General features: G+C 35.6%; 1 protein-coding gene across 1 annotated transcript; it reads right to left on the bottom strand.

Moving 5' to 3' along the window:
* Positions 1-268: 268 nt before the first annotated feature.
* LOC120255705 lies at positions 269-5,395 on the bottom strand. The gene is made up of 8 exons (XM_039263495.1): positions 4,954-5,395; positions 4,742-4,879; positions 4,197-4,251; positions 3,891-3,948; positions 3,145-3,239; positions 2,956-3,059; positions 2,166-2,294; positions 269-971 (listed from the first exon to the last, which is right to left on the bottom strand). Exons 1-8 carry the CDS (start codon positions 5,013-5,015, stop codon positions 269-271), a joined length of 1,344 nt encoding a protein of 447 aa, XP_039119429.1. The 5' UTR covers positions 5,016-5,395.
* Positions 5,396-23,512: the final 18,117 nt, after the last annotated feature.

Genomic DNA, 23,512 nt, shown 5'->3' on the forward strand with positions numbered 1-23,512 from the left:
AGGTTTGATGGCGTGGAACACTGAACTGGGCTACACTTCTGCTTGGTATGAACATCCGAGATCAGACTTTCGTGAATTCACAAGTGATATTTCATTGCCTCGCCAACTGCAATGGTGCACAATACAAGGGCAAAAAGTTGAATTGTCCAAAAGATACAGGTGTTCTAATGATCTGATCTCCACCACAAAAATTTATCATAGCTACTTAAAACAGTCGTAGGAGTCTGTGAAATATTTTTATCCTTATATTTTTTGTTCTCATCCTTAATTACAAATTCACACCTCCACAGTTTTTTAGGAGATTCCAACATCTTATTACTGAAGGATCTGTCAAACTCACTATGTGAAAAGAACGGATTACTGATAAAATTCTGTGCTTTTGGCTGAAGAACTGAAGCAACATGTGAATCATCTGCAGCACCACTATGATTAGAATCTCTATGCGCCACAAATTTGTCACATGAGGCAAGAGATCAGTCCTGCAAGGACTCGCATCCTTGTATAGGAAACTATTTGGATAACTGGCGGGACCTTTATCTCCCCCACACTGTAGATGCTTTGCAAAAATTGATCGCTCTATTTGTATACATTTAGGATCATCCAATGGAATTTCTTCTACCTCTATTTTTAATCGTTTTGAATCTTCAATTGTAATTTCTCGATTCTCTGGTCCTACAGCTATAGAATTTTCAATTGACTGCAGACCAAAATCCTGAAACCCCAACGATAAATCCTGATCATCCAAACAAGCTTCGGGTGTAACTAAAGATTTATTTATGGTTCTTTTCCTATCAAATTGTTTGATCTGTTGCTGGCTAGGCTTTACAGGCTGGCATTCTAATGTTGGTAAATGCCCATTCAAATCAAGAGAAGCAAGCCCAGGGGTTTGGTCAAGAATTCCAGAAGCTAAAATTGAGGGCAACCTCTTTTTCAAAGAACAGTTCCAGTGATTCTTTATTGAGTTATCAGCCCTGCACAATCAATAATCATAAATGTTTATCAAAGCAATTTAATACAGAAGTAAATTTAGGAGTCTGCACTATACATTCTTTCATGATCAGTAATCCTTGATACTCGCCAAAAAAAAAAACATACAAATCACAAAATTAGGAGTTCATACAACAGTATTTTATTTGATCATGTTGAAGCCTTCAACTCCATCTTCAGCAGGGACATCGATTTTATAATTCACTCTTGTATTAGATTTGTTATTATTTCATATTATTAGTAAATTGTGTGATTAGAGTAAATGGAAATAAGCACACCTAATTCACAGTATTTTATTTGATCATGTTGAAGCCTTCAACTCCATCTTCAGCAGGGACATTGGAATTCACTCTTGTATTAGATTTGTTATTATTTCATATTATTAGTAAATTGTGTGATTAGAGTGAATGGAAATAAGCATACCTAATTTTTGCGTGTTTCACAATTTATCAATTAACAAATTATAGGTATGCAATCTTCTATATTTAAATGAAGACCTACCTATATTTTTGAGAGAATAACAGTTAAAACAGATCTACATTATATAGACTATAAATTTGTGATTGGCCAGAATTTGGCAGAGCAAGCCAATTTCAAACAGATTCCACTGACTGTAACAAGATCATTTGTTGTTATGCATTATAACAAATTTGCATTTAGTGCACATAGATGTTATGCACATAATAATACAAATAGGCAGCAGCATGAGTGTTTCTTCACATACATCTTACTCACAAAAGAACCATAATTTTATTAAGATCATTGACACCATTTATGTGCAGAAGTTTATAAGTTAACCTAATTTTAAGACCAACAGCTTCCTAAATCTAAAAAAAAAATTGAAGTTGAGCTTCTGTGGATGTGGATACGACCACAGCCACATTTTTCTTTGACAAGCCACTTGAATAATATGTGACAATTGATGCTGGCTAATTATTTTCCTGTTCAGTTTAGCATGTGCAAATGATGTTTCAATCAAAAGGAGGTAAAGCCTTCTTCTTATTGCCTTAAATTTGCAGCAGTTAAAGAAATTATCAATCCCAAGCTACCAACTCAGACATGTGCATTTACGCGGTCAAAGAAACCTTATCATAGCCTTAGAAAAAGTTCCAAGCATGCCAAAATACAAGGCAACATAAAAATCTCACAGAAAATTAATAGCATTAGATATAATATACCTTCCAGGTAGAAGCTTAGCCATTTCTGCCCATTTGTTCCCATACAGTTGGTGAGCATGAATAAGAACTGTCTCTTCCTCCGTTGTCCATGCATCTTTCTTGATTGCTGGGTTCAAATGATTGTGCCACCTAAAAAACAGTAGCAGCCTTTGAATAAAGGAATGAACATTTACAAAGTACATAAAGTGCTATATATTAACATAACAGACAGAAGGTTCACAGTGATATGATGACATGCCGAAGGAGGAAATGGCAAACAAGAACTATTTCCTCCAGAGATAATCCACAAAATGTGATTACTCACCCAGGTCAACGTTATAAAAATAGAATGAGAAATCTATGTCATCTTCTACATGAACAGAGTAAAAATTCACCATTATATAAAAATAATACAAAATATCCAAAGAGGTAAGCTTAACGGTAGATGCACAACCAGAATTGAAAGCATATAAAGGCATACTGCTGAACTGCATATTTTTCCAACTTCATATGGTCCAAAAATTATGGATGACTAGTAAGTGTCAATTTCAAGGCAATAAATTAATCGATAATCACTCAGTGATTAAGGACAAATCTCATTTAGCTCCAGTTATGAAATTATTCTGAAGCTAACAGTTCAAATGTAATAATTTTATTTCACACCAGGAATTGAAAATCAATAATAAAGGTAAGTGCCTCTGTCCATTTACTAAGATCACTGTAAGAAAAGATCCAGCAATTGGTTTGATGTAATACTAGAAATTCTTCATTTCAAACCAAATATTTTATATGTGCAGGTTCAGCAACAAACCTCTCCCGACATTGTTTGCCTATCCTCCCTGGCATAGACTGTGCAATGAGAGACCATTTCTTAGGACCATATTTATTAACCAGTTTGATAATGCAATCATCTTCCTGCATATCAAGCAAGATTATTATATGCCAAATCTACATCCAATTTATATCAATCTTCTTTTTGGTAGAAAAATCTGAACAGCACCTCTTTTGCCCATGCTCCTTTGACCAAATCAGGATTAAGCACCTTCTGCCAACGATGAAGGCACTGAACGTCAGTCCTGTCGGGGACATATTCAGCTGTGAAGGAAGAAGTATCAATCAGGCTAATCTTCATTAGAACAAAAACACAATAATGAAGATTTTCATTTGTCAAATCAAATCAAAATTATCCATCTAATGTTCATGAAAGAGCACATTAGATGAGTTTATATTGAAAAAGATTTATGTTTCTCATAGAAAGTAGCTTTCAGCCACCAAGAGCCTATATAAAGGCCCCTGATAATCCAAAAATAGAATGTTAATGACTTGGTTCCAGAACTATTATACTCCACCAAATAAGAAGAGACTAAGCTTAAGTAAAATGTGCCACAGTTCAGTTGAAGATACCAGGAGACACAACTACCTCTTTAAATGAACTGAAAAAAAATATTGTTTTCTCATACCAACATTGCCAAATATAGCGCCAAGGTTTGAAACTGATGACATTGTTAAACCAGTTCTTGTAAATTAGTTTTACATAACAAATACCTAACCAATTACATATAAAAGATAGCCTAGACGATGAATGCAGTGCCAAAGCAGAAATTGAATCAGCATATCCAATACAGTCCCATTTAAATTATGCAGAAAATAACAGGACCTCAAAACTGCAGAAGTAAGTTAGCACAGTTGGAAGTACATCACAGAAACCAGATGGTACAAAATCTTATTCCTAACAACAGTATGTACCAATTTTCTTCCAATTTTTCCCATTGAACCGCCTCACAGCTGTAGCCAATATATCATCCTAATCAAAAAAGGAAAAATTAATTGCAATTAAAAAAAATAAATATAAACATAAGTCCTGCGAGGTTACGAAAAAATTGATATAAATAGATGATTGGACAAATTCCTTGCATTTAATTATTCCCAAGCAAAATTTAGAGAAAAAAAGGAAATCAAGTAAGCAAAATTAACTTATATATAATGACTGCCATACATTCATATCACTCAAATTAGTCTAACATCTAAGTAAAGAAATTATAAAAGAACTACCTCTTCATCTGTCCAACCACCCTTTGTTGATCTCCTGGTTCGGCCAGCACCTCCCCTAACAAAAAAGTCAAATAAATAGCAGCAAAATGATCACCAGGAACTTAAATTACAACCAATAGTATTGATGCTGGGGAAGTAAAAAAATATGACTTCAAGAGAGCAAAGGCCACATTCTAATAAACATAAAAAGCGAAAACGAAAAACAAAAAGAGATTCTTCTCAAATTTAATAGCAAGGAAACATGTCAGAAGTTCAGTGGCAAAGAAGTCTTCAGCACCTTAATCAATATTTAAGGGCAGCTTTCCTTTCCTATCGAACGTAAGCAGTGCTGAGAGGAATACAAGACCACTACATATACCATTCCATTACTCACCACAAACCAGCCAAAGAAACAACATTTAAGTAAGAAACCGAAGTAGAATGAAACCCTATGTTCCAAAACAGCAATATAAAAGAACAAAAATTTTCACAACCACAAAAGCATCCCGAAGATATAAAAGAAGCTCCTTTCAGAAATAACCACTCAAAAGAAAACAAGAGCATACCCAGGCAGAGCGCTAGCCTTCATCTCGAAGCTGCCATCCGAAGCCGGAAACCAGGACGTCGTCACAACACCCTGAACCTTCTCGCCCTTCCCATGCTCCTTCTTCACCTCTTCTACCATCACTCCAAATTCAAATCCCCTATACCCAGAACAGATTAAAACCCCCCAAAAAACCAGAAACACAAAATCTCAACAAATCCAGTAACGGACGACCTCTGAACAAAAAAAGCCTCCCGATTTGGCGGTTTAACAAGATTCAAAAGAATCCAAAACATCCAAAAAAACCAAGTTTTCCAAAAGTAAATTCCATGATCTCGATCATCCCCAAAACGCAAACACGCCCAAACGCCTACCAAATACAGCAACGCCGATAAGAATCAACGGCGAGGGAGCAAGAGCAGGGGAGACAAAGCAACGACAGCGATCTCCAAGGCGCCGGCGAGAGCTAAGGGGATTGGAACGAGGTGCTCCAATGGCGACGAGGCCGCGGGAAAAGGCCAGAGAGACCAGCGTGGGAGCAACGAGAGAGAGAGAGAGAGAGAGAGAGAGAGAGAGGAATGGTTTGAATTCTCGGGTGAGTGTTTTGTTTTGTTTCAGAGACGAGGTTGACATAAAATGACGGTTTTACCCTCCGTGCGACGGTGCTTTGCAGATACTTTCGACGGAGAGGTTTGGCTTGGTTGGGGGCGGCGTAGGTTGGAAGGAAGCCTTGTGAAATTACTTAATACCCCTTTTAGCTGTTGTAACCGTTGTCCAAGTCAAAATCATAATGATTGAAAAAGGAAAAATAATAACAACTTTTTTTAATTTGGAAAGTTTAGCGTGTGGCTTCATCAATAATTTTTTTTTTCAAGTGATCTTAAAGTGAGTGGATTTTTCATCTTATCACAAAAAAAAATAAAATAAAATAAAAAATAACTAATGGCATCTGAATATCAATTTGAGATTAAATGTGTTTTTGTGAACTAATTAATTAATTAATTAATTAATTAATTAATTAAACAGTAAATTTTTGGATTAATAAGACAATCCGCAGAGGTAAGCAAGGGGAAAAAAATTTTGATTAGAAAATAAATGAATCATGAAAATTAAAATAAATCAACCATTGGATAACTCAATGGCATGACGTAAAAATTCTAAGAAAGAGAATAAGGGTTCAAATTCTTTCACGATAGTATTATTTTTTTTTTTATTGTTTATGCATTGTACATTCGGGTCTAATACTGTTTATATTATTTATGGGTCAGGGTGTGGATTTTTCTAAAATATTCATAAGCCCATGCACCTATGTAACTATCTGTCTTTTTGACAATTCATAAAAAGGGAGGCGTTTATCATCGGTTAGTAAAAAAAATAACTTAAAATCATTATATAATATATAAATTATATATCACGACAGTGAAAAAAAATGAATAAATAAAATGAAAAAGAGCAACGTGAAGATACCGTAAGATTTGCAATATGGAGCTGAGATTTGGAGCTTTGTTCCCGTAATGGATAATACTAATTCAAAATACTTTTTTTATGTTTTTCCTTTATAATGGTAATAGATGGTCTTTTTAAAAATTAGTTTTATATTTTTTTAGATGTTCATCCAACTCAAAAAAGCGGCATCATTTTCAGGGGCAATAAAATCCACAAATTTTATGAATTTGATAAACTAATTATTAAATAAAATTATTTAACGTTATTTTTGAAGGTAATGATATTAATTAAAATTAGAAATTAAAATTAAAATATTCTTTATTTAATTATATTGATTAAATCAGATACTCCAGTCGAATGTTTTTTTTTAAAAAATTATCATTTATCCTGATCGAATAGACTAGTACTGAACCTCATCGACATTAAATCCTAGCCGTTGGATGCGTAGATTGGGGAGGTGATGTCTTCAGTGGTAAAATGGAAATTATAATATTGTTGAAGGATTATTTGGTAAATAAGTTGGCTTGATAGATTCTCTGGCACAACCGTGTGGATGTTTGAATACAAATAGCATCAATCCAGTCATCAAGAGCCACATCATCGTCTTGAACAACGAATCAAGACCGTACGATGGAAAACACGGTGTCACGCCCCGAACCTGGCTCCCCAGGCCCAGTGCACTGACAAACGGCCACACACCCACCAAACTGAGGCCCAGTAGGCATGAAGGCCTCAAAACCTGCTTCTCAACAAATCACAAAAAGTCTAACGAGAGCGAAAGGCTAGAAAAGCAAGAATGAGTTCAGACTAAAAAGAAATAAGCTCAAGTGTCTTTGCACGATTCTATCTAAATTTAATCAAATAAAAACTATGCCTACAACAAAGCGGGACTTATTACATGCTAAGAAGATTGACGGTGGCCCAACGATCCTGCTAAGTTATCCGTCATCCGACCTCTACTCCGATCTAAAAGAAAAAAATAACAACAAAAATTTATGAGCTTAGCGACTCAAATGAAGCATCCCACTAAAAAAATATAGGGATCACTTATCAAAAATCATAATTTAATAATTTGCAAAAACCAACCATAAGTTTAATTCACTTAACATAGATGTCAAAAATTAAGCATATAGGTCCCCCAAACAACTATTGCCCCAAAAACAAATCACAAAATTCATATATTTACCCTCGGTGACCCGAGACAAAACAAAAAGTCATATTTTTTTACCCTCGGTGACCCGAGCCAAAAATTAACAAAGGCCGATATTCACTGCCGACGGCAAGCGGTGGGAAACTATAGTTTCTAGAACAAAAATACGATGTCGACACGGTCGGGTGTTTAACCCCCGATGTGAGGGTTATTGCAAAAGTTAGTTGGGGACTAGTTTTTATATCAAAAGTACCTTATGTTCACAAACGATGAACTAGCAAAATTCAAAACAAGCAAAGTACAAAAGTTTACAGTAACATGATCCCATTTTTGTCATATCAAAATACACCAGTTAATGGAATACAAATATGAACAAATAATAAAAATAATAATATTCTTTAATAAAAATTTAAATAATACCCTAAATTCAAAATAAATAAATAAATACATAATCTGAACTTTAAACACATGAATTCAGAAATTTAAATAATTATCCGAAATTCAGAAATATGAAATTTCAAAAGTAAAAAGAATCAGGATTTAAAAGAATTATTTGAAAATTCGAAATTTAACTAAATCAACACGTGGGAATTCTAAAGAATCTCATTAATTAGAATATTAAATAATTTAAAATAATTCCGAAATTAGTATTAATTATTTAAATATAATTTGAATAATATACAGAAATTTAATTATTCAAAATAAATAAATAAAAATACATATTTTCACAAATTTAACAAGTTTCAAAAAGTCTATATACATAGTATAATTTATATGTGGGATACTTACCTGATATTCGCTAAACCCACAAAAATCCAAGTTGACTCCCACTTAACTCTCCACAAAAGAACCTATAGACATAAAATCAATTCAATAACCCTAACTTTACAAATTAACTAGGAGTCTTGGATTCCAAGTATAACACTTAATCTTATAAAGGATCAGAACATAAATATCATTGGATACTATAAGACCTCAATCAAAACACTGCACATCCTAACCCAAACAGTACAGTGCATCAAGAAGAAAATTAAACTGCTAAAGCATTACTAATTAACCTTTGAAGGATAATATAAATTCACACAATGGCATCCATAAATAACCAGGATAAAACATGGAGAAGTAAAGCTTGCCTGAATTCACTGGAACCACTAGCAGAACTATAAAGAACGTATTTAATAGAGAAACTTAAAAGAACATGAAGAACCTACAAGCAGAGAACATCTAACATACTAACACCAAACAAACACCCAACATCGCCAAACAAGACCACCACAAGGTACAGAAATCAGATGATTGCCTAACCTTGTATTTGGAAGTCGCTTAGATCCTCGTTTGACAATCGGGACTAGGAGAACCTCTCGATTCCGCCACCACAACGCTAAAAGAGACGATAGGGAGAAGATGCAGAAGTTATCCCTTTTTATTGAGATTTAAAAATCGCGAAAGTGGGAGGTTGCCTAAAAATATGGGTAAAAAGGTTATGAAAGGATAAGATAAAACTTTTTAAATGAAAACTAATTAAATTAAATAAAAAAACAAAAAGATAATTTTAAAGAGAGTGGGGTCCACACACGGGTTGAATTCTGACCGTTGGATCGAATAAAGCAGTAATATCCGTTAGTTTAGATAGCAACATTCGAGTCATTACGTCATCGGAGTCCTTAACGTGCTCCGCAAGCTGGAATCGACATTATTTAAATAATTAATAAATCTTTTGGCTTTTTTTTTTAATTTTGGTATAATTGTCATGCAGGTCCTGTAATTGTATATTTTTTTATCCTTTTTTAGTCTTTGTAATATTTTTAGATACACTTAAATCCTCATATTTGATCGAGTTGGGACTTTTGAGTCCCAGATGTAGATTGCGTTATCTTCGCCGTTTCTTTTTGAGCTAACATAGCTTTAAATATTCGATGTTAATAAGTTCAATTAAGTCCTTATATTTGATCAAGTTGGGAATTTTTAGTCCCCTTATTTTGTAATAAAAAAAGTCACATTAACGGTACAATTAAGTGCTTATATTTGATCGATTTAAAATTTTTTAGTCCCCCAATTTCGTAATAAAAAAAATCACATCGCCGCGAAAGAAATTGCAAAGTTAACGGTATCTATGCCGCGGACAAGAAAGTCCCAACTCAATCAAATATGATGATTTAAATATCCCTGAAAGTATTACAAAGACTAAAAGGGCAGAAAGTATATAATTACAGAGACCTGTACGACAATTAAACCTTTAATTTTTTATTTTTTTTATTATTTATTTATTGTTTCTATTTTGTTATTCATCTCTATTGATTAGTACCAAAAAGAAAAAACAAAAAAAACAAAAACACCAAGGCGATAACCTACTGAAAATAATCTTAAATCCTTCTCTAATATGGTTTATCTATTTTTTTTAAAAAAATTCATCTTAAATGATGAGTGAATGGTGTAACCGCATTGCTATATAATACTCTACAATAATATTATAAATATACTATATAAACTAGATTTCTTCTCCTCCAGGATTATAAACACACAAGGATTTACTATTGTAGATTAACTAGTGCACACTTTGACATCACACGTGGGGCATTTTTCATCATTGGTAAAAAGAAAAAACCTTTAGCTATCTTGATAAATATTTAAAATTATTTCTTAAAAAAATTCAAAGATTTATTGGGAATTTTGGAAAGGAAAGCGATGTCTTTGGTATGCGCAACTTCAACAAAGAATTTGATATGTTAGTTATTTGTATAAAAAAATGACAAATAATTTTTAATTCTCTGAAATATTCTTTTTGGTTAAGTTGGTGATGAAGTTGTGGAGTTAAGAAAAATTTTTGTAATCTCTTAAATTTTAATTTTTTTAATTAGTAATATGTATTTATAAATATAATATTTTTAAAAATTATTATTGAAAATTTCTGTTCTACTTTCAGTATGATAAATTTGTGAGAATACAAGGATTCCTTAAATATGTGTGGATGCATTTATAATTTTATTTATTTTTGTTTATTTATCATTTTTTATTTATTAATCAAGAAATATGCGAAATTCACATGTTATGGAACCATGGGTGTTAACCCTTTTTTAAGATATTTTAACAATTTGAAAATTATAGACATCAGGTATTTTGGTAAAATTTTTAATCAATAAATTTTATACTATAGAGTTAGTGTGTTTTATTTAGAAATAAATAAATCAGAGGTTTTTAAAAAAAAATAAAAAATCTGCATCTCTCTCAACCCTACAAAAAATGAGGCCATGGCAACAATCGCTCTGAGCGAGCTTGTGTGGCATTCCTCCCACCCCAATGGGCACTAATCTATCGACGATGAGTAGCAACATTTCAAAAGAGAGGAGAGCCTCAAGGTTCAACAATGATAGAGACAGTCATCTTCTTCCTCCCTCTACAAAGGGAGTCATCCCTCTAATTCTTTCTTCTAATACCCTTCTCCCATCTCCCTCCTCTCTTCTTCTTCGCTAGTCCTTTTGCATAGCCTTCTTTCGGCAAAGCCTATGATCTCATCGGTTCTTGGCAGGTTTTCTTAAATCTAGTTCTTGGGCAGTTACAAGACTGGCCTCATGGTCGGTTCCCAGATTTTCCTGTTGACCTGACAAGGTTTGACTATAAATCCACTAATATGTTTATGTATATTTTTATAACTAAAAAAATTAAAAATTCAAAAAAAATCCTATCTCCATGAACGGGATGGGATTCATGAAAACAAGGCAAAAACAAAAATAAAATCAACATTAGATAAAAAAAACCTTGAGAGGAAAAAAAAATCAGTAAAGAAAATGAGAGAAAACAATGAAATAGAAGAAGAAAGAAACTCAAGAGAGAAGAAGAAAAACCAAGGAGAAGGAAAAGAAGAGGAAAACCAAAGATAAAAGATGATACAAAGATTAGATAAGGTCACAAGGGTATTAACAAGGAGTGTGTTATGGAGGAATCAACAAGACCAAGAAAAGAAGAAGAAGAAGTAGAAAGGAAACACATCAAACTTTAACAATCCCCCCTATAGTAATATGGGAATGGAGGGTCAAGATTACATTTAATAGTGGGACGTCAACGCAACCACCAACCAACTCCAACTCAGATGCCACGTCAACACCAACAATTAACCTTTTTAACTAACTGCTTCACTTTTTCCCTCCATTTCCTAGCATCTAAACTCAGTAGTGAACTTCACAAGCAATGGTTCCCCTCTTCAACAATACCAACAACATACTTTACTAGCAACAACTTTAGCTCCCACACACTCGACTGTTGGCAACTCCTGTGTTTCTTCATAACAAATGGTGCTAAAGCACTGAAATTTAGCGGCGTTTTCAAGTAAAACGCTGCAAAATTCTTGATAATTCATAAAATTTATATTTTGCAATGTTTTTCAAAAATGCCGCAGAACAATAGATACTTTTTTTTTGAAAATTCACAAAATTAATCTTTCGTGGCTTTTTTCAACAAATGCCGCCAAATTCCTGACATTTAGAAGCGTTTTCAAGTAAAACACATGGAAATTATTGACATTTTTAAATTTAAAATTCATTAGAAAGTTTCTTATTTTAAAATTCATAAAATTAAACTTTAGTGCCATTTATCCCACAAAGAGCGGCTAAAATATAAATATTTTTAATTTAAAATTTACAAAATTAAACTTTAGCGGCTTTTGTGCACAATAATACCACCACATTATATATTTTTTGCATTTAGCGAGTTTTTTTGTCTAAAAACACCACGAAATTAGAAAAATTCAAAATTAGCGCCATCTATTTTAAAAGAAATTGAATTTGGTGTCATTTATTTTAAAATTTACATTTAACTGTGTTTTTCTTTAAAAAAAAAGAAGGCCACTAAATACCATCCTTTTTTATTTTCTTTAAATACCTATTTAATTGGAAGATAATGAAAAAAAGAAAGAAAGTGGAAAAAGGAGAAGAGAAAAATGCGAGGAAAGATGATGATGATGATGTTGATGGCGATAAAGCTAAGATAATAATAATAATAATAATAATAATAATAATAATAATAATAATAATAATAATAATGTCATGTCCTGACCCTCGGGCCCAGGGGACACGACAATCGCCGCGGCAACCCAAGGAAGGGTACACTACCACTCAACCCTTCAATCACCGCAAGGCCAACCAACAAACCTGGAATCAACAACCTCAAACAAAAAATACAAAAATAGGGAAATTTAAATGTTTGTAAGAGAAGCATCAACAACATGACTTGATAATAGGGTTCAAGAATTGTACTGATCACAAGTACAATGAAGTTTCTAAGAAATTAGACAAACATACAAATCATGCAATAGGGTTCTCTACATACTAGTGGATCGATACTCAATAACATGTGCATGATTAAATTAAACATACATGAACTTAGAGGATATAAATACACAAAATAGGACAGTAGTAAAAGCCCAGCACGCTACCACACAACCTCATCTACAACATACAACAAGCTGGGAGAAAGAAAGAGGGGTGCGCAACTAAAGTTACTTAGTGAGGGGAGGTTATTACAACTCTACTAGGAATATACTAAAATAAAATAAACATGAATCTTGAAAATGATATTTTAGTAATAAGATGACTAGCTTAAAGCATGAATACTTAATATAGCAAATTGTAATACAATAATATAAAAAAATAGAGTCAAGAAGCAACAAAAATTTATATGTACATAATTACTAGCTTAAATATAAATTGGTGAATTTTAAGTAATGATCTTGTCTCTCTTCATCAAGGTTATCTGATACAGTTAAACATTTTTGAGATAGCAATTCTTCTTGGTCCAGTTCAAATAAATTTTTGCCTCACCAAAAAGCTCACATAGACAATATCTAATCTAACATTGAAGGTGGTTCATAAGCCATTAGTAACACATTTTGAATTGCAGCAGAACACAAGCAAACTTAATACAAGGTGTTTCAAAGATTAAAATACATAGATCAAACTTAATCAAGTTTGAGCAGCATCTTCAAGACTTAACCATTCAATATAAATCATTGGCAATACAAAGAACACAACTCTAGATATCGGAGAATTAGTGCACAAAAAAGCAACATAATACATTCACAAAAAAGGTATAAGCCAAACCACAAAAAAATGGCTGCCACCTATGCCTTAAGAAAAATTTAAAATGAAAACATTCAGATTTCTGGACAACTGAATTAACACCATACGAACAACAGCAAAAGATAGGGTAACAAAGACAAACATTCAGAATTAAAATCAAACAAGTAAATTACCTACTGAGATACAGCAGATTGGTGAGAAAATTAAGGAAGAGAGAAGTAGGAAGCTTGTTCTACAAAGAAGGTGAGAGTTGCAACTCCTTATTGCAAACTAACAATGAAAAATAGTTAATCAATAAATCTAACATCCAATTCAACAAGCTTTCTACTATCGAGGGAACATCATGGGCCACCAAACCCATTTTTACATAGTATTTTTTACATACAGATTCTTCACAAACATAAAAAAGTCTGAATGTTTTTTAAATTTCCCAACAGAAAATAACAATTTCAACAAGTTGTTGAACATTTAGTTGCATTAAAACTGTTAGTTCCTCCGGTGTGGTTTGTGGGTATTAAGTAACACTTAATCACTCATAGAAGTCTCACACAAACCAATAAAGAAAAAAAGCACACAAACAAACAGGGGAGACACACAGCGTTGGTAACCTGGGTTCAGGCCCACTCGCCTACGTGCGGGGGCCAAGCCCGGAGATAAACAATCCACTAAAAAGAGGTAAAAATAGATGAGTACAAATACTTGTCACTCACATTCTCAACAATAAAGATCACTACCCTCTCTAGATTGTTTGGTGCTCACACACTCTCCTCAAAGAGTCACTCAAGAGTCACACCTTACAATCTCAGAGCAAGGTAACTTATATAGACGCCTCAACGTCCCAAATATAGCACATACCTCTTTTAGAATCTCCATGGCTACTAATTTAAAAACACGCTGAAATTAGTCATTGCAACTCCCTGTTGTAACATGAATTGCAACATGGCCCTGACTGCTGACTTGACTAAGTTCTGGTTACGTTGCGGACGACCTCAAGACCCATCAACCTCCCGGTCATGCTTAGTTCGAGTCGATGCGCCCAAATCTCCCGATCCCGATTGCCGGCGACTAGCCTACCTCCTCGGGCTCCTCATCACGCAGTCCCCTCGCAAGGCGCCGCGTCCTTGTCGTCTTCCATGAAACTTGCCAAACTTAGTCTTCAATCCACCTAAATTTGGTCTTCAAAGATTCTCCAAACTTGATCTTCAATTCACCCAAGTTTGGTCCTCAAATCTTGCCGTTAATAGACTTCAATGATTCTCATCAAGGATTCTTCAAATCATATCTCCTTCATGCCATGAATAGATCTTTCTTTAATTTAGCTCCACCATATTTAGTCTTCAATCAAATCACCTAAATATGGTCTTGATATGATCTTGTCTTCAAATGTAATGCATTGCCAAAAATAACTCCACCAAGATCTTTAAGATAGCTTCACCATGATCTTCAAGATATTTGGCTCCATGTTAGAGACTTACTAAAAATAGCTCAATCAAGATCTTCAAGATGTTTGCCATGCACTCCAAGTCTCCTTGCCATGTCACCATGCTTGCCACATCATCAATTATGCTTTGTCACCTTATTTGCCACGTCACTTGGTCTAGGTGTCAAATCATGCCAATAAATAGTGCGGTTGCACTAACAATCTCCCCTTTGGCATAATTTGACACAACCGGCCTACCGCACCAGGGCTCGACTCTGTTACAACATTCTGTTACAACACTGACCTGGACACAGACTAAACTGACGCTGTTACAACTTCCAGGAACAACATTAACTAGAGAACAGAAACTAGGGGATCGACACAAGATATCATCTAGTTGCTTACAAAATACTTGAGAAAATATTACAAAACCGCAACTAGTGAGACAAAAAGCGATTTAACCATAATGAGCCGACAAACATAACAATGTTCAACACAATAAGACTAAATGTTCAAATGCCCAAGAAATGAAAAACAAATAACTAGTCAGTCTGGTGCAAGCACACTTCTCCCCCTTATTGACATAATTGATGCCAAAGTCTTCATGAACTGTTGCAAGCTTTGTTATACCATCTTCAGCAACTCCCCCTATCTTCAGGTTTCCTGGTCTTCATCTCCCCCTGAGTCGTTGCCATCGTCTTCTCTCTTCTTTTTCTTCTCAAGAATTTCCAGGCGATATAGAATCTTCTGCTTCTATCGGGCAATGATGAACAATTCTGCAGATAATGCTCGTTGCCTCCTCTCCACATCTTCTAGTTGCTCTTTCAACATCTTCTCATATTCTTCTTCTACCAATAGATTTGCCTCTTCTTCATCTTCAGGCATTGATGGTGGAGACACCCTTCCCTACTGGGTAAATCAATCTTCTTACACGAGTCTGAATAGTTTTCGAGAAATCTTGACTTCTTCATCTCTTGTGATTGCTTCTCCCTTCCCGAGTTGTACTCCATGTTGTAACAAATCTCTGCGACGCAGTCAGCAGGGATACCCAAGTGATGTTGAGGAGCTTGTGAAGTTAGCTTCTTTCACAATATTTTGGAAGATCAGCCTTCCCAAATTAAACTTCTTGCCAGTACCAACAGCAAACAATAAAAACGCGAGCTCCTTCGATATCATCTGGAATTGTGTGGGAGTCGGTAACCAATTCGAATGCCAAGTCTAAAGCAGAACATTGTACTTGGTCATAAGGGTGGATCTTTGGAAGTCTTGTTTCTACTCCCCCATGACTCGTTCTTCCTCCGAGTGATCTCTTTCAGAACTTCTTCATTCAACTCAAGCCCTTCTTCAAAGTTTCCTTTCACCTCTGGTTTAAACTCCAAGAATTTATTCAGACAAGTGGGAGTAAAAGGGATCCACTTACCTCGAACATAGACTCTAGTAATGCCTTTGTCGGGATGGTAGTAAATTCATCGTAAAACTCTTGGACCAATGACAACTGTAGCTTTACGGAAATGTTGCGGACTTGTATAAACTTATTTGTCGCAGCACTCGGTTAATCCATACTTCTCAAAAAGCTTCTTCATCAATCATCCTTTTCAACCACAATACCTCTCTCTTAATGATTCAAACTTCTTCTTGGATGCTTTGTCACGAAAACCCTGCTCTTCATCACTCGTCTTTTGTCCATTGGGTTGCTTTCTTCTTCTTTTTCTTTCTTAGAGCTTCGCGATGGTTTCTCCCCTGTTTCTCTGCTTGATGACATCTTCTCTCTGTGCCCTAGGGGAAGCTTCTACTTGGGTTCAGAGAAAGACTTTCTTTTGCTAACCTTCTCCTTCTTCTGGGTTTTCTTCCTTGACTGGGCCTTCTTTTCGGGACGCTACTTTTCTTCCCTTTAGCAATCCCGAGCAACACGATCTTTGAGTGGGATCTCATCGAACTATGTGAGCTGCTCGGATGTTGCGGAAGATGTTATAACAGTCTTTGTGACATGTTCTGTTTCTATAGGTGCTTCAGCATGTCGGTGTAGATCACCCAGAACTTCACTTAGAATAGTAGCAGCCTCTTCTTCAGCACTAGTGGGAACATCTGTACTTCTTTCTCCAATAGTTTCTTCTGCTTGTGCTCGGTTTGCTTCTTTTTCTGCAGCATCTTCATCCCTAGCCTGTTGTTCTTCTGAACCTTCTCCTACTGGAACAGTAGTGGAGTCCTCCTGTTCATCTTCCTCTGCTCTCTGAACATAAGCACCTGGAAAAGACTCACGAACCCATCTCAAGAGATCATCTCTGTCTTTGACACCTGAAGGCAAGTCTTGAGACGATGTTCCCGCTTCTCTTACTTCAGCATCTTGAGAAGAAACATAAGGGACAATCGCTTTCCCCAAATCTTCTGATTCTTCTCTTCTTGGTGGGCTTCCTCTAGAATCAGTCCCTCTCATCCTTACTTCCGCAATTCGGACAGCAATTTCTTGTGGGGTCGGTGGAGCACGGCGGGCCATCCTCTTTGTCCTCATCTTTTCTTACTGTCTTCGTTTCTTTCTTCTCTCTCTCTCCTGATTTCAAAAACAATCTTCGGAAACAATTTGGGATATTAGGGGTTTTTATGCCCCCATTAAGTAGTTATAACTTCAAGGCACCATTTCAATCTCTTTTCAAAAATAATCCCTCTCCCTTTTTGAATATACTTTCCCTCCTTTTTTTATTTCCTTTTTTTGTTTTTTTGATTTAACTTTGAGAGACATCAAGAGATTTTCACTTCTTGGAGTGTTTTGCTTGTTGACTTCATAGGACCTCGGTCAACATATTGATTGTTGTACCATAATGTTGTACTGCTCGATTTATCACCATCTTCAAACCCTGAGCTGGAGGACTCTTCTTCTTCTCTTGGTACTTCACCTTTTCGAATCCACAATTTCTTGATTACAATAGTCTTCCCTTTAACTTTTCTTTTAATGATTGCTTCTTCATGTCCAATTATTCTTCCACTTTTCAAGTCTTCTTTCAATTTGTTGCACTTGGGTCTTATGTGGCGATTTCTCCACAATGAAAGCATGTAGGTACTTCACTTTTTGGTTCTTCTCTTGCTTTGACTTGTTTTTCTTTAACTTTTTGTTGGGTAGTTGACTTGACAAACACAACTCCCGAATCTTCTCGTCTTGACACTTGAGCTTTCTCAATATACCCAATACCATGTCGGGCTTTACTAGTTCTTCCAAGCTGAAAGAATCTCGTCAAGCTTGGCGTACCACTTTGTTCATAGAGTCCAAGGTCTTCTCGACGATTGAGACGACTTTTTCTTTACATATACTCAACTCTTCCTCAAGCGTTGGTTTTTGTAACATTATATCATTAAATCTGTTCATTATGAGTTTATAGCTTGTGAGAAGATCATTTTCTATTACCTCATTGTATTCACTGTCAGTTTCAGTGAATGTTGTAGCTGATGTTGCAACATATTACGCAGCAGGTGAGATCCATTCATCACAGCGAGGGAAAGGGACGTATGATGGTTGCTCGGACTTCCTTCATCGTCTTCTTGATGACTACCATCCGAGTCATCACTCCATCTAGCATTCGATGATTTTCCTTTCTTTCGAGAGTATTAGCACACTTTCGGCTGATAGTGCCCAAAGCCTTCACATTCTCTACACTTGATCTTCATGAGACGATCTTCAATTTCATCCTTTTTGTGATGATCTTCAACTTCTTCCTTTTCTTTATTTAGGCCATCTTTTTCTTTTGAAATTTCTTGCCTTGTGTCTTGTATCTTCTAAGCATGTCATGCATCTTTCTTGACAAGAAAACAATTTCTCTATCCTCTTCGTCTTCATCTTCTGTTATATGACTGTTGTAACTCCTTCGTTTTTATTGCTTCAACCTTCAAGGCTATATCTTCTATTCTTCTTTCGAGATTAAGGTTCATCTCATATGCTTGCAAAAGACCCCCATCGACTCATCCAGGTTTTCATAGTTGAAATATCTCTTGCTTCTTCTATTGCGAAATTTTTGCATCAAATCTTCTTGGGAGTGATCTAAGAGTCTTCCGGACTAGCTTTTTATCCGAGTACTCCTTGCCGAGCTGGTGAGGCTTGATTTACAATGTCCATCAATTTGGCATTGAACATGGCTATCGTCTCATCTTCTCCCATCCTGAGATTTTCGAACATAGTGGTTAACATTTGAAGTTTGGATTCTCTTACCAAGTTGGTACCTTCATGTATGGTTTGAAGAATCTCCCAAGCTTTCTTGGCACTCTCGCATGTTGCAAAATACTTGAACTGGTTCTCATCAACTCCTCCAAAAATTGCATTGAGAGCTTTTCCATTAGCATTAGCTGCGCATGTCTTCGACACTCCAATGACTTTTTCTTCTTCATGATCACGTTCTCATCTTCATCAACTAGAGTAGGAGGAGACCATCCTTCTTCTACAACAATCCATGCACTCTCATCAATGGACTTGATAAACGCCTTCATCGTGCCTTCCAATATGGATAGTTGGATCCATTTAGCAGCGGTGGTCGTGTGTCGGAAGCTCCTTCTTTTTCCGACCATCAATGGAACTTGTTAGGACCTCGCCCGACTTTTGAAACCAAAGCGAATACGGCGACCAAGTCTCTGATACCACTTGTTAGTTCCTCCGGTGTGGTTTGTGGGTATTAAGTAACACTTAATCACTCATAGAAGTCTCACACAAACCAATAAAGAAAAAAAGCACAAAACGAAACAGGGGAGACACACAACGTTGGTAACCCGGTTCGGCATCCACTAGCCCTACGTCCGGGGGCCAAGCCCGGAGATAAACAATCCACTAAAAGAGGTAAAAATAGATGAGTACAAACACTTCTCACTCACACTCTCAACAATGAAGATCACTACCCTCTTTAGATTGTTTGGTGCTCACACACTCTCCTCAAAGAGTCACTCAAGAGTCACACCTTACAATCTACGAGCAAGGTAACTTATATAGACGCCTCAACGTCCCAAATATAGCACATACCTCTTTTTAGAATCTCCATGGCTACTAATTTAAAAACCCTGCTGAAATTAGTCAGTTTGCAACTCCCTCGTTGTAACATGAATTGCAACATGGCCCCTGATCAGCGACTTGAGCGAGTTACGGTTACGTTGCGGATGACCTCAAGACCCATCAACCTCCCGGTCATGCTTAGTCCGAGTCAATGCAGCCAAATCTCCGGATCCCGACTGCCGGCAACTAGCCTACCTCCTCAGCTCCTCATCACGCAGCCCCCTAGCAAGGCGCGCGATCCTGTGCGTCTTCCATGAAACTTGCCAAACTTAGTCTTCAATCCACCTAAATTTGGTCTTCAAAGATTCTCCAAACTTGATCTTCAATTCACCCAAGTTTGGTCCTCAAATCTTGCCGTTAATAGACTTCAATGATTCTCATCAAGGATTCTTCAAATCATATCTCCTTCATGCCATGAATAGATCTTTCTTTAATTTAGCTCCACCATATTTAGTCTTCAATCAAATCACCTAAATATGGTCTTGATATGATCTTGTCTTCAAATGTAATGCATTGCCAAAAATAACTCCACCAAGATCTTTAAGATAGCTTCACCATGATCTTCAAGATATTTGGCTCCATGTTAGAGACTTACTAAAAATAGCTCAATCAAGATCTTCAAGATGTTTGCCATGCACTCCAAGTCTCCTTGCCATGTCACCATGCTTGCCACATCATCAATTATGCTTTGTCACCTTATTTGCCACGTCACTTGGTCTAGGTGTCAAATTATGCCAATAAATAGTGCGGTTGCACTAACAAAAACAATTCTCATATAAACCTAAAACTGATAAGCATATTCAACTCCCATTGTATGACCAACAATAGTAAGTAAAACGTTGACATGTAAGAAAAGATTAAGAGACCTATTTAGTAAAAACAGGAGAAAAAATAAATATACATTAGCCATATAGTCCAAAGAATACATCAATTTAAGCATTTAAGACATTTGTTTAGTTAGTCTTCAAGTCTCACAAGCTGCTATGCAATTTTGAAAATCAGGGGCTTGGAATAGCTTTAGAAAAGAAAAAGGGAATTAAGATTTCGTAATGAACATGTGTAAATGAAAGAAAAAAAAATACTAACTGAATGATGTGAATTAAAATTTTAGAAATATATATTCCAATATAGAAATATAACCAAATCAACTAAAATCAAAATAATAGTAGGGAGAAAAATCAAAAGAAATGGTTGATTTGAAATACCTAGTAACTCTTTATAAAGCTCTCGTTGGCTCAAAGCTCATCAATCCAAAACACAAAATCTAAAAGATATTGTTCTGCAAACAACAATAATCTGAAACAATCAATAAATCACAGAAATAAAAAAAAGGAAATCACCATAGATCAATATGAGAAAAAGAATCAAAGAAGATATGGGGAAACATTATGGATGCCAATATGCAAGCAACAATACCAGATTAAATCAAAATCAAAGCTAATTAAACCTTGTCAATCCCTCTCCTTCCTCTCGTTTTAATCCTACAACCTAAGGTCAACAACATAATTTTACATCCAATTTTTCTATGAGAAAAATGGAAGATCTAAAAACACAACATGCATTTTACATATGAATAGGGATTTTAAACGTATTCTTAGATTCTGAATTCCATTTGATTAAAAAAAAAAGAAAACTCAAATTCTAGTCAAGAAACCAATGAGAGATCATTAAAAGAGAAATTGAGTGTTTTACAAGAAAGGAGAAGAATTAAAACCAAAATTTCCCAAACAATATCAGATCATCCAAAATACAACAAAAATTCAAGAAAATTTGAATGAAAACTTACGGAATCGAAGAAAGAAGAAACAACAACACCAAATAGCAAAGGAAAACAAGGTGAATTGATGGCGATGGTGATGTTGATGGCGACGGTGATGACAATGATAACAGTGAAAATGGTTTCACTAGATGGAAAGGATAAGGGGAGAGAATAGCAACAACAGTCCAAATAATAGTATTGACGATGATGGCAACGGCGACAATAGTGTCAATGGCTATTGGAGAGGATGAGGGAAAAACTGAAAGAAGGAAGAGATAAAAGCCCACTTCCAAGGAGTTCCAACCAGTTGGGGAAATGGGGAGGAAGTCAATATTTATGTGGTACCCATTTTCAGCCACTTCAGTAGTAAAAGCTCTAAAGTGTATCTAGTTATATACTCACTTGGGGAAGTTGAGGTAGTGCCACTTCCACTTCATTATAAAAAATAACCGAAGTGGGGAAAAATCAACCCACTTTCCCCTACTTCAGCCCAAATGAACAAGCCCTAACTCTTCAGCATAATGTTCACCCAAGCTCTCAATTCTGGGGCCCTCTATTGGGTTACACTTGGGTACTAGGGTAAATGCACAACTACTATATGCTGATAACATTATTGTTCTAACCACTAGAGGGATTGAGGATATGAGGATTTTTAAGCTTATTTTGTATCCCATCTAAGGCTTAGCAAATCTCTCAATAAAACCCCAAAAATCTTGTGTTTAATCATCCAGGTGTGGTCACACCCTAATGTCTTAACAACTGCCTCCCTGAACTGTATTATTGGCTTGTTGCCATTGATATACTTTGGGGGTACCCTAATGTCTCCATTACATAAGAATCAAACTAATCGCCTAGATATATATTTGTAAATCTGGAATCTGGGGAGGGTGTGGAATTATCAATAGTCAAGATTGGTGTACGTCCACTAGCAAATGTATGGATCATCAAATAATAACTCACACAAATATATGAGTATCTGACGAACCTCTAAAGTGTGTGTGGATATGATTATGCAAATAATGTTAAAGTGAGTTTGTGAATATCGCAAGTGTACGGGTCATCAAGTAATACCTCGTGGGTGAGCACGAGGGTTGTATTTCCCCAAGAATGGCTAAAGTCTCCTATTATTTCCTTTTCTCTTAATCAGTAGCTTAAACGTCTACGTTGTTTCTTTAGTCTACTTCTACAATTTATTAAACAATACAATGGAGGATCATTAAGCACAATTGGAAGGAGGTGGGTCATTGCATGATAGTTTCCTTGTTTGTTACATATGGTATGCATTGAGTATGATAATCACAGTCTAATATTAGACCGGGGGAATTCAAAGGTCTACTGGTCCCAATCTCTTGGCAACCAGGTCTAAATCACTAGGAACTTTGGATGGAATCTCTTCCTATCCCAACCTCCTATGTTTGCCTTAAGTTCAAGAGCTCCTCTAAAAGGGGCAAATCAAACCCTAAGCCTAAGGGATGATCAATCTCTAATTTAGAAACCTAGCTATGCCTAATCTCTTAACGCATTGATAAGTGCTAGAAAGTTTATATTTTTTATATCATTTACACTACATTTAGCATGGAATTCGACAATTTTAGCACCTAATTAGTATAAAATTTCATTTTTTTTTGGTTCAACACGGCTTTTATTTCTATTTTAGAAAAGAATAAGAGAATTTGGGGGTATTTTGAAGCAAATTGGAGTAAGTTGCAGAACCAGAGCTTCACCACGGCTCACAATGGCCATGGTGACATCTCACCATGGCCATTGTCCATACCCAATATTGTCGTTATCAAGCTTTGGTAGTGTGGAATCATTGGGAGCAATACAGAAGCCACAACGGCCTTAAAATAGCCATTGTGAACCCATAATGATCATGATCCACCCACACAATTCCGAGAGAAGATGTTCAAGGATGTGGCTTGGA

The sequence above is a fragment of the Dioscorea cayenensis genome, chromosome 1, assembly GCF_009730915.1.
Source record: "Dioscorea cayenensis subsp. rotundata cultivar TDr96_F1 chromosome 1, TDr96_F1_v2_PseudoChromosome.rev07_lg8_w22 25.fasta, whole genome shotgun sequence".
NCBI lineage: Eukaryota > Viridiplantae > Streptophyta > Magnoliopsida > Dioscoreales > Dioscoreaceae > Dioscorea > Dioscorea cayenensis.